The 19289-nt window shown below is 34.2% G+C and overlaps 1 protein-coding gene across 1 annotated transcript in view; it reads left to right on the top strand.

The window, feature by feature from the left end:
- LOC124353684 (dnaJ homolog subfamily C member 10-like) overlaps nucleotides 1-19289 on the top strand; it is a 32170-nt gene that overhangs the window by 936 nt on the left and 11945 nt on the right. The window contains 6 exon segments of the mRNA XM_046803647.1: nucleotides 1631-1784; nucleotides 3297-3510; nucleotides 4119-4330; nucleotides 5525-5740; nucleotides 7501-7598; nucleotides 8619-8739. Coding sequence (XP_046659603.1) covers nucleotides 1631-1784; nucleotides 3297-3510; nucleotides 4119-4330; nucleotides 5525-5740; nucleotides 7501-7598; nucleotides 8619-8739 — 1015 coding nt within the window.

The raw sequence follows: 19289 nt of genomic DNA, 5'->3' as shown, positions 1-19289 counted from the left end.
AAAATTTAGTACAATTACAATAATATTTAATATTGATCAATCTAGTACATGTTGTATACAATCAATTCTCAAATAGTCTTAAATTATGAAGAAACTAATAAACCAATAATATATATATATATATATATATATATATATATATATATATATATATATATATGTTTATTAGTTCAATTCATCTTTATTTTATAATAAAATGTTTGACTTGTGAAATAAAACAATCTTGATAGTTAGAACATTTAAACTGAAAATTTGGAAAGTTCAGACGGAAATTATAAGATTAAAGGCCAAGGTGGCAAATCACGAATTTGACGTTATCAACGTATTCTGCTCATCCTCCTGAAAGAAAAATATATATATATGGTTTTAGGGGGTGCAAATGACAAATAACATGATTTTAGAGGGTATATGCATAAATAGTTAAGTTCTTAATGTTTTGATGTTCTGTTTGTGTGCTGTGTCTGGATATCTGTAAATATTATCTGCAGGTGGGACTGATAGCATATCTGTTATCTGAACGCTCAGGGGCAGAAGTCAGAGATAACGTGTACTGTAGGTTGGATTGAGTGAGTGCATGACAATCATGGATCAACCATCCACTTGTTTGACCAATCGTAGTGAACTGGTGTATCGTAAATATTATCTGTGGTTGGCACTGATAATCCGTATCTGTTATCTGAACGCTATGTCAGTGCTTCACTAGATATCGTGTACTATAGTTTGGATCGAGTGAGTTCGTACAATCATGGATCAACCATCCACTAGTTCGACCAATTGTAGTGAATTGGTGTGTCGGAGTGTTTTGTCGGGCATGTTAAGAGCTTTACGTTTCGACCGAAATGAGATTATTTAGTTTCTGATGGCCGGAGGCACTCGTCTCAACTCGATAACAACTAATTAATTTGTAGCTCGAAATTTAAGAAAAACATTGTTCATTTGGATCAAAATTCTGCTCATTTCAGTATTATTTTTCATTTACGTTTGCAAAGATAGCGCCGCATCCGATGACGTCATCACGAGGTTGAATCATGGTCACAAAAGGTCACTTGATGCCCGATGTGGATGCAGAACATGGGAATATTGCTCCGCGCTTGAACAGTTGTTCCATTTTTTTATGTTCTAGAACTTCGTTATTTCTCATTTCCACCCCGTCAAACCTTATATTGTTTTGTTTTGTAGGACGATTCCAATAAGTTAATAACACGAAACTTGTATTTTGCCGCTCCGGCCGTTATATGACAATTACCGTTCAGACTTACTTCCAGTCCCTTGACATCCCTAAAGTCTGCATAATTTGAAATTTGGGTTGATTCGAATTTTTGTATTGGTTGAGCTTTGAATGATTTAAATTTCAATATACATTGGTTTTTTAAAGTTTGTATTGCATAATTAGCACATTTAATTCCATGTCTGTGTTGTCTGGCTTGTTCAAATTTGGGCCTGCCCGATCAGCTCATTAAGTCAAAATCATTTAGCCAACTATGACACAAAAACCGTATTCTTGGTTTGAATTTTCTGAAATATGTAATAGCTGTAAATCTTATAAAATTATTTCGTAGGATGAGCTGTAAGATACATCTTTAGAAGTTATTAACACAGTAAGTTGACTCAATACTTTACTTTTTTGTAGGTATTTAACCAAAATATTAGTGCTGTTATGTGTGGGCTTGTCATCTGGATCTGACTATTACGAGCTGCTCGGGATCACTAAAGATGCAGACAACAAAGAGATAAGGAAAGCCTTCAAGAAATTGGCAGTTACACTGCATCCGGATAAAAATCAGGTAAACACCACTCTTCAGTTGAATTGTATTGAGTGTTTTCAACAATCATTGAAGGCAGTTAGATGTATAATTGAGGTATTAATCAAAATCCTCAAAAATTGTATAATGCCAAATAATACATTTAACAAATTCTTCATCATAGCTGTATGGAGTACCCAAAAAATAATATAAAAACAAACTGGAATTCAGAGATAAAAGTTTTATGTTTGCAAACGTAGCTTGATGAATTAAAACTAGTTCAATTTATTTTTTAAATGTATGTGGCTTCATGAGACATGTTTAAAAAACAAGTGAAATAGTTGTGTGATTTTTATATACAGGGTGTCCTGTAACTCTAAACAAAGGTATACTACGTTATTGCTCAGGTCAAGACAAATATATTTCGCCATATGAACATGGGTCTCCGATGCTTAATTTCCAATCTGTCTGTCTGTATGTTTGTGATTAAAAAATTAATATCTCAAAAACCAATAAATTAAATTATACCCAATTTGGCTCAAATGTTTATGATAACAAGACCAATTACTGAAAAAAATATCATGAAATTATCTTTAGTATTTTCAAAATAGCGGCCATAAGAACTTTTAAACTTTGAATATCTTAAAAACCAGCAGTTTTTCTCAAGAACTACTAGAATAACATTTTTTTAGAGGATTGATTACAAATCTAATGATCAGAATTATTTAAATCGAATAGTAAATAGTTGATTTGGAGCAGATTTACTGTGACAAGACGTGGCCTACATTGAGAGCTGTCGTTTATTCAGTTTTTATATTGTTGGCTATTCGCGGTGGAATATATATTCCACATGTTCTATCTTTGTTGTTAATAGACATATACAAAAATTGTTCAAAATCTTCTCTCTATATTTGAAGTATAAAGTAAACAATTTAGAACTATTGTTATCACTAATAAAGTTAACAAATACTTTTTAAATTTAAAATCAACCATTATAAAACCCCCAGCATCAAATACTGTATTGTTAATTATTGCAAAAATTTGAATTTTTTGAAAAGTTGTGTTTTGCTGTGGATTCGCTGTGAAAGTATATAATGAACTGCTGCCGCTTTATATCTACTATAAAGCAGAATTAATATATGCCACATGGTTCTTATGAAGCCCTTCTAGGACACTTAAAATCTAACAAACATCAGTGAATTGATGAAGATACTTTTTAGAATGGTTTAAAACTTCTTTTGCAGTTGACAAAGGGTAATTATTAGATAATTAGTAACTATTTCAACTTACCTTTGTTATGAAGTACATATATTATGTGGGACAATTAAAATTTAGTTTTTTAATATTCCCCCCAAATGCAATTATTCACATGTAGAAGTAACTTGAGGTCATGTTTTTGAAGACCATTATATTTTGACTGTACCATGTCTAAGTGTGATATGCTGTTACGATTAGTCAAGATTAGGTTGCAGTGATGGTGGCAGATCGGTCTCAGAAATGTCCCTAAACATTTATTACATCTCTACACATGTACTATAAGAAACTGTTGTACAGGGTGACTCTGAGGCTCACGATAAATTTGTAAAAGTGACCAGAGCTTATGAGGTATTGAAGGATCCCCAGCAGCGGAAACATTATGACCTGCATGGCGAGACGACCTCCTCTTCCTGGAGCCAATCACAGTACCATAGCTACACCTACTACAGGGACCATTTCGGCATATACGACGATGACCCCAACGTCATAACCTTAAACTCTGCAGACTTTGGTGAGTAAGGTATCTTAAAAACCAAATTGTTTATAAGATATTTGCACAACAGAATAACATTAGTATTGTCATTCCACTGAAAATAATCAGTACTGATTAACTGAAATGAAAAAGTAAAAAAATATTGCCAAAAAATGAATACATCTTTATATACATCTCTAGTAAATATGAAATAATACGTCTAACAAATTTAAAGTTTACTTTTCTTCTAAATATTTGTTATAAAACATATACTAACCTAATATAAAAACTAATGAGAAATAATATTTTATAATTATGTTATGCTAATGGACCAATGTTTTATTAATGTCTAGATATAGCTTATGTTCATAGATATATTAAAAACTGAGGACACATATGTCACTCCATGTCAAATAGCAGCTGAGTTATACAACATATAGATTCAGTCAAATCAAATACTAATATTTTATTTATGCACTTTTTTTTACTTTAAATTTACTAATTCACGTAACATTTCAAGATTAATACGTTATTTTTTTTAACAAAAATATTGCAACTATATAATATGCATCTCGACTATATTGTAACTGTAACCATTTCATTGTGACATTTTCATATATATCCTGTAACTTTGACATAAATTACAGAGACTATGGTGGAGAAATCACCCAAGCAGTGGTTTATCAACTTCTACTCCCCACTGTGCTCCCATTGCCATGATCTAGCTCCTGCGTGGCGACGGCTAGCTGCAGATCTAGAAGGCGTGGTTATGTTTGGAGCTGTCAACTGTGAGGAAGACTGGAACCTCTGTCGTCAGCAGAACATTCGTTCCTACCCCTCCTTGGTGCTCTATCCCTCGGTAAGATTCAATCTATTTCTCTTTGTGATGATGACAACTATCGTGGATGATAAATGTTCAAATGTTCAGAGCTGTCAACTATGAGGAGGACTGGAACCTCTGTCGTCAGCAGAACATTCGTTCCTACCCCTCCTTGGTGCTCTATCCCTCGGTAAGATTCAATCTATTTCTCTTTGTGATGATGACAACTGTCGTGGATGATAAATGTTCAAATGTTCAGAGCTGTCAACTATGAGGAGGACTGGAACCTCTGTCATCAGCAGAACATTCATTCCTATCTCTCCTTGGTGCTCTGCTCCAGGACGGTGTCGCCTCAGCAATTTAGGATTTGCGAGTTAAAACTAGTAGGTACCGGATGTGGTATATTAATAGAACCCGCTCAATTAAATCTGTGTTAAAAATTAAACATTTGAAATAGTGGTTAAAATTTTTACACACACCCAAGATAATGACTTTAAGAGCACTATAACGAGATCAGTGCTGAACTTTTTGAATCCCCCGGATAAGAATAAAAGTTAAGAGAGTAATTTAATAAGAACTTTTTTAAATAATAAACTAAGTTTAAACTTGAGTATTTCTACTCTATATTTTGATCCGATAGTAATCATAGGACATGTGTATCTGTTGAAACACAATGTGATTATCTCTTAGGATAACCTATTAAAATTACTTTTATTGACACAGTGATATACATTGAATGGTGTTCCTAATTAAACTTATAGTCCTCTTCTATTAAAAACTGATACATCTCCATTATAATTCTTTAAAGTTATACAATGTTTTACATATTAAATATTCTTTTCAACTTGTTTTGAATTTTTTGTAGTCATCAATAATTCTCAGATCAGAAGGCAGTTTATTCCAATACTTCTTTCTGCGCAGTATGTTTTTTATTATAAAATTCTAAGCTATGAGTGGAAAATTTAATTATATTCCTATGCGAGGTAAGATGGTTATGTATATATAACCCAGCCAATGTGCAATGAGCAAGACAAAATTACTAAAATGCTTCTAACAAAAAAAGTTTAACCTTTACAGTGCCAGAGTCTCATACAGAAACATATAGATAGTGTCAAGTAGCGTGACTTGTTGGCATTAAAGGTATTGTAACCAAGCATTATAGAATTTCTTATAAAACAATACGCTTTATTTTGGTCCAAGCCCACCAGTTCATGAAGCGTGTGGTGTTTACAGAAGGAACGCTACAACGGCCCACACGCAGAGGAGTCTCTCTCCCAGTTTGTGCTGAGCCGAGCTGTGAAGGACGTTCGTACAGTAGCCACCACAGAGGAGTGGACTCAGCTGACAGCTCCCCCCCACCCCTCCAGCTGGTTGCTGGTGCTGTGTAACAGTGACTCTCTGCCCGACTGTCTGGTAGACGAGCAGCTCACCAGGCTTGCTGCGGCTCTGGTAAGTGTAGATTTATTACTTTTTAAATAATTTTTTTAATCACTTGGTAGGCCTATTTATAAGAGGAGTATTCAAAAAGTAATAATAACATTTCCAGTTGTATTCATCGTTTACTTTTTCAGTAGTAGCTGCTAAGGATAGACATGTTTTATGAATTTAATTTTTGTTTGTTAAAAAAAAATATATCAAAGAATTTGTATAAGTTATGTGTGAAAATGAAATAAATTGTAACAAAGTTTTGGAAATGTTAAGTAAGGCCTATGGTGAGCCTGCTATGAGTAAAATATGAGTTTATGAGTTGTGTAAATGTTTCAAAGATGCCCATGAAGCCATTGAAGATAGTGAATGTTCCAGGCGCCCCAGCACATCAACAACCAATAAAACTTGAAATAAGTGGAAGAAATGGTTTTGAACATTCGCCGTATTATGATCAGAGAAGTCGCTGATGATGTTGGCGTATCATGCCATGACATCTTTTCGAATGTTTTGGGTGTGAAATGTGTGGCAGCAAAATTTGTTCCAAAATTGTTGACTTTACAACAATTTACAGAATCACACACAACAAACAGCAGTGAATGGAAATTGTTCAGGAGTCACTAAATGAGATCAACGATGCAGAATTACTGAAGCATCTCATAACAGGTTACGAGAGTTATGACTGAAGTCAGATAGTGGACAATAAAGCCAACACGGTTTAAGTCTTGCCCATACTGTGTCAGTTAAAAACAAGAACTTTAGACTTGGAAATATTTTTGTGTTCAAATTAACACAGAGTTGCTGGAGAAAGCCAAAGATTCTTCTCGGCCGAAAGTAGTTTTGTATGAGGATTGCTCAAAAATTGACATGGGACTGGTACAAAATACACTGAGGTCCTGGGTTCAACAGCCACTGTCAGTAGAATTGAGAGTCATACATATCTTTAAAAAATTAAAGATAGTAAAGAAATACAGAAGTACACCTTTTTATCTTTTTACGCAATCAAGCAGCTCTGAAGACCTAAAGTTGGTTGGTGCTAAGCTGTCACCAAATGCTGAAGAAAATCCCTAATCACTCTGGTAACAAGTTTGCTGTCAGTGGATGTTGATAGGTGTCTTGAATGAGGATGTTGAAAGTTTTCCATCCTTCTTCAAATATTTTACACCACTCAAGAAACTGCGATTAGTTTGTAATTCATCCCCAAATCCAATATTTTTGCCCAACTTCACACTTTATCACGAACAGATTGCTCTTATTTAAGTTCGTCAACAAATTATGATATACCTACAAAAAATTATTTTCATTTAGAACAAACAATTGAGGCTGGACAGAGTTCGTAATTTTATTTTCCTCAGGAATAGTCATGACAAACCATTGAAGCCTATCCATTGGTCATGATGCCTGGATTATACCATCCTCGACACTATGTTGGCACAAACTACAATCAATCCTGGAACTTTTTGTTACCTCCTGTGCAACTGAAGTTCTTATCAATATTATTTTTAGGTTAAATCTAAATCTAGTGCTAAAAATATTAATATATTTGGATAGAGAAGGAATTAAAAATTCTACATAACCACTTATTTCTTATCAAAGTAAAATCTGTCCCTTTATCTCATTTGCTTTTGTCACAGTTTCAACTATTTCAATTTCAAAAATCCACAACATATGTATGTCAGGTAGTCTGTAGTCAGGTTGTGAGTAAAATCTCGTAACTTACAAAGCTACCTGAGTTTGACTCAATTTTGGTATCTCAACTGACTATTGGGTCGTCTATGTTACAGTATGGTCTCGTGGGTGTGGCAGTACTGGACTGTGTCTCTCTACCGATCTGTACTCAGCTGACACAGGGAGACTACACCAGTACAGTATTCTGGCAGAGGTACCAGTACTAGTTTTACTATCAAATTAGCCGCTTATTAGATTATGCTGCATTTACGAATGTTCTTAGATTAATTGAACGATAGTTCTGTTTTAGAGCACTGCCAATTATTTCATCATGTGAATGGTGACGTCACTGAATGAAAAATATGAAATTATTTAAAACGGTTTATACAATATTATGCTGTACATAAAATATAACAATGAATTAACTTCTGTCAGAGGTTACAGTAAATTTCACACTAATTAATCACAAACTTTCTAAATCACCCTGGAGCATTATTAAAAACTGAAAAATAAAGCAGTTTCAAAATCCATTCATCTTGACGCTTATTGAATCAAACTAACTGTTCAAAATCCAGTAGCTGTGCAATTTAACAAATTTGTCTTCTCAGTGGCTATGAGGAATGTTCAGTCATGTTTTTGTGGTAAGGTTTAGAGACGTCTGAGCTAACCCGTCAAAAAAAAGGCAGAACATCACTCATCACTAGTTACCACCATGGCTCACAATCTCTAAATAACATTTTCAAAGAGGCTACAAAATGTACAAGCTTCTCTCTTTGAAAGAAAGATCTCTTACAATCACCTCCAACTACAATATTCAGGTAACTGGTTAACCTAAAACAATACTTGTCCATCCCAAAGTTAAAGACCCTAACACAACACAGTCCACCTCAGAGCTTGGCTCTTTATCCATGTGGAAACAAGCAGTGCAAGTTTTGTGAAATGCAAATCAGTTCAAGAGCTCTGTCAGTTCTGTTACCCAAGCAGTGTACCAAATTAAAGTGCAAACACTGCCTTACCCAATACGTAGGCCTAACATCCAATAGCCTATGTGCGCAATAGGCTACTGACTAGGCGTAAAAACAAATACAGACAATCCTATCATCCAACACTTTGCCAACCACAATATTCTTCCTTCAGCAAATGTTTCACAACCAAATAGTAAAAGCTCTAACCAATCAGACCAATCAATCCCAACTGAGGAGATGGTAGTTAACTATTTACTGCTGTTTGGCAGGGGTGGGGACGGAGAGAGTTTTGCTACACGGACTGTCGTTAGTGAGCTGCCTCGAGACATGGCCAAGGAAGTCTTTACATATCTGCCAGAGCCTCAGGAGCTGGATGTTAATTCCTTCCAGGTATGTTACATGTCCATAAACTTTTTGACCGGAAGAGTTATGCTGGGAGCATTGCATACCAATTGTAATAGTAATTGCTCCGCTGAAAATGGTATGGCACTAAAAATATTCTCTAAAAGGTTTCATGACGTACATTTGATCATTGAACGCATATTCAATTGTTCCCAATACTTGTTTTTTATTTGTATCAACTCTGATGTTGGTTGCACTGTTGTCCTGAACTGCTTGCAAGCTTTTATCACTAAATACTTCTGAAACCAGATCTTCTTTCTCTGCTGTATGAGAGACAGCGATGAAAAGACAAATAAGTCTACATTTACATAACCTAAGTATTATTAATTGTTGTAAAAAATTCTGTATAATGTAACATGTAATGGGGTCATCTTAAAATCACAATGCATTGTAAGCCTTAGCTATTAAAACATGTTTGTATTAATCTCTGGTGGGCACTAGTTTCTTTCTTTTGTAAAATCATGGATCTGCATGTCCTTGAATGCCTTCCTGCCTTTATGCTTTTTTATAATGATTTTATCAAGTTCTATTAACCCTTTTTAGCCCCGGCGTCCGATATATCGGACAGAGGTGGTCTAGCTAAAATGCCCAACGTCCGATATACCGGACGTCTCGAGAAATTTAATGTAGCTGGCTAATAATATGTCCAAATGCCATCAGTTTTCGGTATAGTAGTCGGTGAAGAAACGGGCTACATGCAAAAACAATAAACTTCCAATTGGCATCGTATTTCGTCGTCGTCGAGCGTAGTTTATTTGTCGATGTCAGCTGTCAGACGACTTCAGTTGCATTGTTGTTGTATGCTGACTTATAACCTCAATTAGTTTGCGTGAATGAAAGCAGTTGTTTTTCGTGTGATTTATTGTATTATTAGTAAAAAAAACATGAGTAAACGTCGTAGAGAAAAGTTACCAGTGAGTGAAAACACTTTGATAAACACTATTATTGGTACTTTGGGATTATACCGACCACACCCAGACATGAATCGTTATTTGACATTTTGCTTCTACTGATTACTAGATTAGCGTAGAACAATATTTCGTCAATATAAAACAGAATTGCCTTATCGCAAACCCCTCCCCATCCTCAGACAGAGGTCAAAGTCGAGCGGTTCTAGTAGATAACGTGATTGCAGAGTCTCGCCGCCCGTTCAGCTGGGTGCGTCGCTTTGTTGTACTTTCGTGTTTTACCTCTACATTTCTCCAAACACAAAAATTCAATAAAAACAAACATGATCAAACTAAAACTAAACTCTTTATTGAAAAAACACTCAAAACTTGTTTTTATTCTTGATTCACACTCCGCCACCCAAAATGCGAGTGCCATGCCTTCGCGCTGATGTCAACGAAAGAAAAACATCCCTCGAGATAGTACCTATCAGTAAAATATCAAATTCTAGAGGATCTGATCAGAAATATAAATTGAATTGTAATGGAAAGGCAATTATGTACCGTGCAAATCATGTGATGCCGCGTGGTCTGACGTAATCGGGATTCTCGAGAAAGATAAGATAACAGCGACAACAATACCGATCACAATGCCTGGAAAATGCTTGTAAGTTTGTAATTTTGTAATAAAAGAGTTGTTTTTTTCGTTCTATCATGTTTGTTTCTATAAATTTATATTTTTGTGTTCTTCATACTGGTGTGGTCGGTATAATCCCAAAGTACCCTATTATTAGTGGTGAATGTGCTATTTTTGAAGACAATGAATTGTTTTATATAAAATGTATATATTGTAAATATTATTTCTTTTACTTTTTTGAAAAATTAAACAAGGTTTTAGTCTTACAAACCATTACAATTAGTTTGTGTTATTTTTAGAATTGTTTATTATTTCAAAAGTGCAAAAAACAAGTATACATATCTGTATACTTCTACTGACGTATATGAAGAAATATGAAGAAGTGCTTACGCAGCAATACAATTAATTGGATATATCTCCTGCATTTATCAAGGAAAGTTCTTCAAATTTTGTGTGTGTAGTAAGAAATATGTGTAACAACAAAATTACTTCATTTTTCAGGGGCTACAATTTTTTTTTCTACCACCTTTATGTATGTCCAAAACTATAAAAAAATTTAAAAAATTAAAAATTTTTTATGTATAAATACGCTAAAAAAACAAATCAATTCTGTAAAAGTACTTTTTTTAACTATTACATCTAAGAGTACACCTATTTGTGAACAATTTAAAACAAAAACCTAAAAATTATCTTCAAAAATAAGAAAACTAGATGTATTTTCCCTCAATTCTGCACTACGGTCCCTTATCGCCATGGGCTTTCTGGTAAGTCCATGGAAAATGGCTGGGGTTAAAAGGGTTAAAACAGTGTAGCAAAGTAAATAAGATGGAGTACATGAATAAGAGCTATGAATGATGGTGAATTTAGTTAACTCTGGATAACTATACAAAATCTAGCCGCCACACTCATAACCCTTCGACTGGTGTGTTTTTTTCTCAGTAAGAGTGCCCTTAAAAGTGACATTTTAAAATAAAAATATTGTTAGGTTTTTTTGGTTTACTGGATGAGAAGTAATATAAAAAACACTCAGTTTAACATTTTTGAAGTTATTTTTTTATTTATACAGAAATTATTATAATATATGCACAAAAGTTAATACTGTTTACAAAATATAAAATAATGTTACTAGTATTTTCTTATAAACATACTAAGATAACTGGCAACGTAGGAATGAGGTTACAACATATGTCAGGTGTAACAACAGAATTGCACACAAACAGAAATAGAATCAGCTGTTGCTGGAAACTACTGATTGAACACTGTTATATGGCAGTAAATTGGAATTGAAAAGAAATAAATAAAAAAGTAATTGCGATCTAGTGGGAATGATGGAAACTACTTGAAAGCATTTCTTAAACATTCTGCTAGATTGCATACATATTCAGGTGAGAGTTTATTCATCATGTAATGTTACTGTGAAAACTATTTAGCGCCATAGCACTTCCCATATTGGTATTGGGATTATTGCAGGTAGCACATATTCACATTTGTTTTGGAATTGCTAGTTAACCCTTTGAGTGCCGCAGCGTTTTGCTATATGGTATGCATAAAATGCCGAGCCAAAATGCCTGATTTTGCAAGAGTCTGGTTAAAAATTCATAAAAAAATTATTTATTGGTATAATGTCCTGGGTTTTTTTTTTTTTTTTTTTTTTTTTTTGTAGATAAATATATTTTCTTTATAAATATAATACATTGATTACTTATTTTACGTTTTTATACAAAAAAAAAAAAATTAACAAGAACTTTATGAGCAAAAACATTATGTTTTTTATTTTGACACAACTTAGTGTTATTGAATATTTATTTTTTTCACTTTCAGTTATTCTATATTATACTCCATTTAATTCTTTACAAAAAGACATATAAAAATTTTTTTTATAACTATAAATAAAGTTTGGAAAATAAATATGAAAATGTGAACTGCTACAAAACTAGAAATTTTCTAACCTAACCTAACACAGTGTGTATTGTCTACACTGCTAATGCTTAAATAGACAATAGACAATAGCTTTATTTCGTATTCATTAAGAACAGAAATGGCCGTCAAATATTGATAAGACATATAGCTCCAATTAATTGTAGATAAAAGTTGCTAACTACATTAAACAATTAACATGTTTATCTGACACACATGCTATTTCTTTAAAAACTGGATAAAAGTTTTACCAAAATAAACAATTACAAAATATACATAATTTACATATTTACATGGTTATATTTTGAACTCTTCAACACTATATATTGACCTTCCAACAAGCCACTTAATAAGTCTTTTTCTTCAGAACTGCGGAGTGCTGGTTTTGAAGTTCTTCGGAAGCATATTATAAAGCTTCGCTCCAGCATAAGACGGCTTCTTCTTGGCAAAAAGAGCTGAGTGATGTAAGGGAAGACTGAAGTCATTGGCCCGCTCCTTGTGTTGTAATCATGGATGTCACCATTCCTCTCGGGACGTGTGTAGGCGTGTAGAATCACTTCGAGTAATGTACAGAGTTATCACTGTAGGAATTCCCAAGGTCTTGAAAGCCTCTTTGCAGCTATCTCGAAAGTCTAGATCAGCCATGATTCGTATTGCACGCTTCTGTAAAACCAACACTCGCTGGAGATTCCTGCAGATGATCCACCCCACACAGTACTAAACCATAACGAATGTGGGTCTCAAACAGAGCATGGTATGCGGTTCTGGGTTGCAGTAGGTGTTACCAATTGATTTTATCCTCTTTAGCACAAAGAGTGCTGAGCTGAGTTTTTTGCATAAGAAGGCCGTCTATGTGGCAGTTCCAAGTCAACCGGTCATCGTTCACTACCCCAAGGTGTTTTGTGGTTCATACTCTTTCAAGGTAGGGTGGAGCATGAACTTCATCCTTATTTTTACCAAAAGTAAGGCCTTTTGTTTTTTGTGATGCGTTGAAAATAATAAATCGTTCCTAAGGCAGTATTCCTGAGCCATATTTACAGATGTTATGGTGTTCATTTCTAGTCCTGGAACTGACTTGCTGTTGCTTATTAAAACTGTGTCGTCTGCATAAGAGACAGGGTAACAGTGGTTCCCCAAGGTAGTCAGGCAGGTCACCAGTGAAAAGTACAAAATAACACAGGTCCCAAACACTGACCCCTGTGGAACCCCTCTCCTCATAAGTCATTGGGCTTAGATTTTTACAATTTTCAAGTTTCCCTCAACAACTTTTTTTATTTTCTAACGATCTGCTTTCTTGTCGTGCAAATAACTTTGAAACCACTGAGTGGTTGCTTCCTACGTTTACCTAGGGAATTGATCTTTGGACAGGAAGCACAGCATGGTCAAGGCTATCAAAAGCCGTTGGCTCAGGTCCCAAGAAAACACCAGCAGCCGTATTCCATCTTCCAGGTTGTCCATAAGATGTTCAATTAGATCAATAAGGGCACTCGTAGTTGATCTTTTCTGAGATGAAGCCATGTTGCCTTGGAGGTAGGAGGTTGTTTGTTTCAACGGTGTTGCAAGAGACGTGACAAGCACTACCTTTTTACAATTATGTTGAACCGTCGGTTTTATGTTGACTAATAAGGAATGGACTGGACTGACATCTATAGGCAGAATAACGCTTCTGTGGCGTATGATTTATTTGAAATTAAAATACAATCTTGCATTGAACAATCGTAATGAAGTATATAAATTAAAATAATAGAAATCGCAAATTATTAAAGCCTTGGATGAATGATTACATTTGTAATCAAATACGAAAAAAGAATGAATTGGTTGTATAAAAAAGTAAAAACATAGGTCGTTAAATGATAGATTTAGGTTATATTATAATTCTTTTTAGGAAACAGCTTGAAGCAAAAATTGAGTTAGCTAAATCTAAACTATATATAGAAATAAACTGGAGAACAATATTGGTAATCATAAAGCTACTTGGAATACCATTAAGAATATGACTGGTCAGAACATAAAGAAATGATATATTTTGTTTAAAAATTAATAATACAATGATTTCAGACCCAGAAATAGTGCTGACGAATTTAATGATTTCTTTCTGTCGGTAGCTGATCGCATAATAGAGGATAACTCAATTCCCCGAATAATGGTTTTGGAGAACTGCCAAAACTACAAAAATAATTTTGTCCTAGTTCAAGAGAGGTCATCAATGTTGTTTAGGACCGGTGTGTTGTGATGACATTGTGAGACTAGTTAGTCTCTGAAAAAATGGAAAACTCGCCTGGGGATTGATGGTTTGAACCGGGGGCCCCCGACCCCCCCCCCCCCCCCCCCCCCCCCCCCCCCTCTTTTTTTAGTTTAAGCATATCTGCTCAAGGATAGCTGAAGTCTTTACGGGGTTTATTATCAATTTAAGTTTTAGCACGGGAATTTTCCCCTGAGGAGGTCCCCCTTAAAAGGGCTTGTTGTAATACCAATTTATACAGGTAATTCGCCCAACATTTGTTTCAAATTTCCGCCCGATCTCATTGATTTCAACATTTTCCAAAATAATAGCAAAAAGTAATGAAAGAAAAAACTTATTAGCTTTTAAATAGATATAGATTTTTTTTCGCAATAATCAGTATGGGTTTAGAGTGGGATGAATACAGAACGGGCTCTTTTAGACTTTGTTAGCAAATTAAATGAAGGTATTAATAGTGGTAAGTGATAGTGAGTGGGACTTTTTCATAGCATATACAGAAGGCATTTGATACAGTCAACATGCCATTTTATAGTAGAGAAATTAGATATATTGTGGGGTTCGTGGGGTAGCTCATGCTTGGTTTTCCCAGCCTAACTTACAAAAACAGAAGGCAATGTGTTAAAATCAAGGGTGTTTTGAGTAAAATGGGTGTAGTCAGGCACGGAGATCCCCAGGGATCGGTCTTGGGAGCAACTTTGTTCCTTGTAATATTATCAATGATCTTTGTAATTCTTCATTAAATGGCCAAATCACCGCATTCGCGGATGACACGGCCCTCTGCTATTTAAGTGAGACGTGGGTAAGAATCAGAAAGAAAAATTTTAACCCAGACCTGGAAGCTTAAAATCGGTGGTTTAACAGGAATAAATTAAGTTGCTCAACACACAAAAAACTAAATCTGCATTAATTTTAATTTAAGGGGGTTCATTGAATTTAATAATAAAATTATATATAAATGTTTAGATTGTTTAAATACGATTTTAATCCTGTGTAAATTGTTCAAAATCAGTCCAACAGAGAAGTAAAATCATTTGGGTGTAATCCTAGATAGCGAATTGAGCTGGAAAACGCATATAATTAAACTAAAATCAAAACTCATAACAGGAATTAGACTTTTTTATCACTTTGCGGGACGTATGCCCAATCCAAACTCTCGTTGTTTATATTTTGCCTTAGTAAATAGTAGAATAGAATACGCTATAATTTCTTGGGGTGGAACGTATAGATCTACAATAAAACACCTGTGGAAAACATTCAAAAATGGGTATGTTAAATTTAATTCTAAAGAGAAGATATTAAGAGAACATCTCATCCGTGTTTTGTTTAGTATGAATATTTTGCCGTTACGTTGTATTTATATATTTAAGGTTTTAAAAGCTTTTTATTTAATTAGTGGAAATTTACCATCAAATAGTTAACTTTTTTAGACAAGGTCTTAGAAATGCTAGCAATTTTAGAGTTCCTAAACCTAATGTAACTTTTTATACAAAAACATTTAATTATACAGGACCAAGACTTTTCAATAGGTTGCCGCAAAATATAAAAAAATATTACAAAAGTAAATAAATTCCTTAGAAGTGTTAAAACCTGGCTTTTAAGTATGGACAGAAGCAACGTTGAGTATCTGTTAACTATTATCCAATAGGTAATTTATTATGTTAACCTTTATTATTTGTTATTTTTTGGTTTGGCGGTTTGTGGAGATGTTTAAACATATATTTTCTTTACAATAAGTATTATTCTGTTTATTTTTAATTTCACGAAGGGTAAGTTTGAGTTTTGTTAAATTCTGTTTGCTAAGCCATAAAGATTTGTAACAATAAATTAATTTATGGGATTAGAAGATATAGATAGTTAATAGTGTCTGCAACCCCCCGCAATGAATCTCTTTATTTAAATAAACTTATCTGGTGGAATCCTCATCAAGGCTTTGCCTTTGGGACCCTATTTTTTTCCTAATAAAAATTATATTTTATTTGTCATAAATAGAATTTTATATATGTTAGTATACATATGTAATACGCATATGATTATGTGTTGATACTTATATTTGTGTTTTTTAGGAAATAAATCATTTATTCATTATTCATTTATTCAATTATTTTCGATATTGTTGGAACTAAGGAAAATGGGCCTGAAGTTCTTAAAAAAAATAATTCCTTTCTACTTCCTTGCTTGTGTAAAGGATAGATTTTTGAAATTTTTAATTTCGTTGGGAAGGACACCTCGAGTTCAGCGAATTGTTGATAATATTGACGAGAGGTTGACTGATTTCACTTCTACAGAACTTCAGTACTTTAGAACTTATCCCTCAATCCCACTAGATGTTTTTGATTTGAGTGATGCAATTATTTTAAAGTATTTCTTCTATTGTTGAAGGGTTGATATTCGATTAATGTTGTTGCTGCATAGAAATTTTGGTTTATGGGCGGCAGGGGGCCCTTATCGGGATGTTGTTTATATTTGGACAGGGTCATCTCTGCAGCATTTATGAAATGCTTATTAAAATATTCTGCAATTTTCTCCCAGATCCTCAATGGTCTCATCTGCAACGTTTAACTGCCACATTACATCTGCAGACATGTCTTTTTTTGATGCCCTTTCACTGTTGATGATTATATTCCAGATCGTCCTGACTTTTGTTATCTGATTGGGCAATAGCCTCTTTATTAGCGCTTATTTCCTGAGGTTTTTTAACTTAAGATCATATGCTTTTTCTTTGAAATGCATCAACTTTATCCCTCTTACTTTTCCAGTTAGCAAATATTTGTTTTGTGGGCTATAATGAAAATAGATCTTAAGTAATCAGCCTCTGGGATTGCTAACCACGCAGTTGTTGTGTTTCATTTTCTTGTTTCGGGTTTTCTTCAGTGGACAGGCGACATCAAGTGCAGTTGTGAAAAATGCCAATATAAAAGTAGAGTAGGCTTCCTCTGGGTCCAGGTGCTGAATAAACTTTTTACCAGGATGTAAAAAATCAAGGAGTCTTTTAAAGGTTCACAACAGGTGTTCTTGTCCAAAAATGTCTTGTCAGTGCCATCTTATTGAGGTTTTCTTGTTTCACGACGATATGTCTAAATCACAGATTTGGCCAGTGTATGGTCTGAAAGATATGTTTGTAATACTTTTACATCAATTTTGTCTTCATCGAGGTCTGTGCATACCATATCGATTGAGGTAGCAGATGTTGGAGTTACTCTTGTTGGAGGCAAAGACAACTCTTGAAGATGCTGAATGAGGCAAGTAACTCCACCAACAGCAGTGCTTTTCTTTTGTTTGCACAAGACTATTGAATTGATGTCCCCTACAGATGCAGATCCCACAGTTCATGCTTGGAACGTCCCCCAGTGCATTGGCCAAACTGTGTGAGAGCCTCGTCTAATGGTGCAGAAGGGGAACGGTATACCCCAATCACATTCTAGTACCTGTTTTTTGCTAACATATATTTTTATCCCTGCCATTTCGCACATAAGTTCAATGCTGTGACTTGATGTGTTGAGACATTCCACTTCATTGGCCAATCGTATAAATTGGCTTAAATCTAATGCCTGCAATACTAGGTCTTGATTGTCAGCAATGTTTTTATGAATCACTAGCCTAAACCCGCGGCTCTGCTCGCGTGGCAGTAGAGAGGGCTACATCAATCAAGCATCGAAAAGAAATACTAATTTTATTATATGTTTCTCTTTCTTCTTGCGACAGCATCATTCTTGATGCTGATGTTCGTATTCGATTCAATTCGTTTACCTTTGCGCGCTGGTCGTTGCTTTGATTATTACGAATTCGTTTTGTTGCTATCGCACGTGCGCTGTGACGGCTTAAAGCACTTTTTTTTCTTGGCGGCATTATGTTATTTTCCAATAAAATTCATCAAAAAACTGCTCAAAGGAATTCTGTAAAAAAAAAAATGTTGAGAAAAACATTCTTCAAAGAATATTTACATGAGAAAACAAAAATACTTGCCTATTTTTTTAAACCTTTTACTGATGGAAAATAACACTGTTCTTGGAAATTGTAAAAAAGATATCAAATCACGTTTATCAAAAATTTGACATTTGTGACACGTTGTAAATGTCAAAAAATGTTTGTTTACATAGAAACGTCAAAAATATTTATGTTTACTTAGTTACTGTCAAAAATAACAACAATTTTTTGTCGCATTATATATGTTTACAAAGAACAGCTGATTAAAAATTTGAAAAGACTCTTTCACTTAATAACATATGTTTGCTGCAATGCATTTCTTACGGGTATTTCTGTAACCAGTGGGGCGGAATCCTGAATCGGGAAAGGGATAAAAAGTATCCTATAACCTTCTACAGATCAAGACGAACAAATTAAAAAAAAAAATTAGGCGAATCCGTCCAGCCGTTTGTGAGTGATGATGCTGTTACACACGAACAGTTTCATTTTTATATATATAGATTGTTTATAAATATCACTGAACAAACACAAAAACTATACAAATGTATTTAGTAAAAGTCCTAGCTGCTTACGATCACCGTAACTCACGGTCAAGTCATTGTTCTACTTACACACAGACTAGAACAACATACACAAACGAAATAATATGAATATACTAACACTACAAACCCATTTACACTTAAAAACTTTCAATATTTATAATAATTTGTGAAATAAACACCAGCGCAAACAAAACATGTGACGGCTCGTCCGTGTAGCTGTCGATTTTAAACTTGACTGACGCGCTGTAGCTCTTTACAACCGCTGTAAAAATCAGAATCTAACCAGAATGCAACAAAACCTTACATTGCAAAAAGTTACGTTGAAGCCTTTGGAATGCGTATGTATAGTCATTGAACCAATTTAGATAAATACTGTATAAAATATAAGC

Source organism: Homalodisca vitripennis, chromosome 2 (genome assembly GCF_021130785.1).
Source record: "Homalodisca vitripennis isolate AUS2020 chromosome 2, UT_GWSS_2.1, whole genome shotgun sequence".
NCBI classification, from domain to species: Eukaryota; Metazoa; Arthropoda; class Insecta; order Hemiptera; family Cicadellidae; genus Homalodisca; species Homalodisca vitripennis.
Note: the sequence above shows the minus strand (reverse complement) of the source record. Positions and strands in the feature narration are given on the sequence as shown.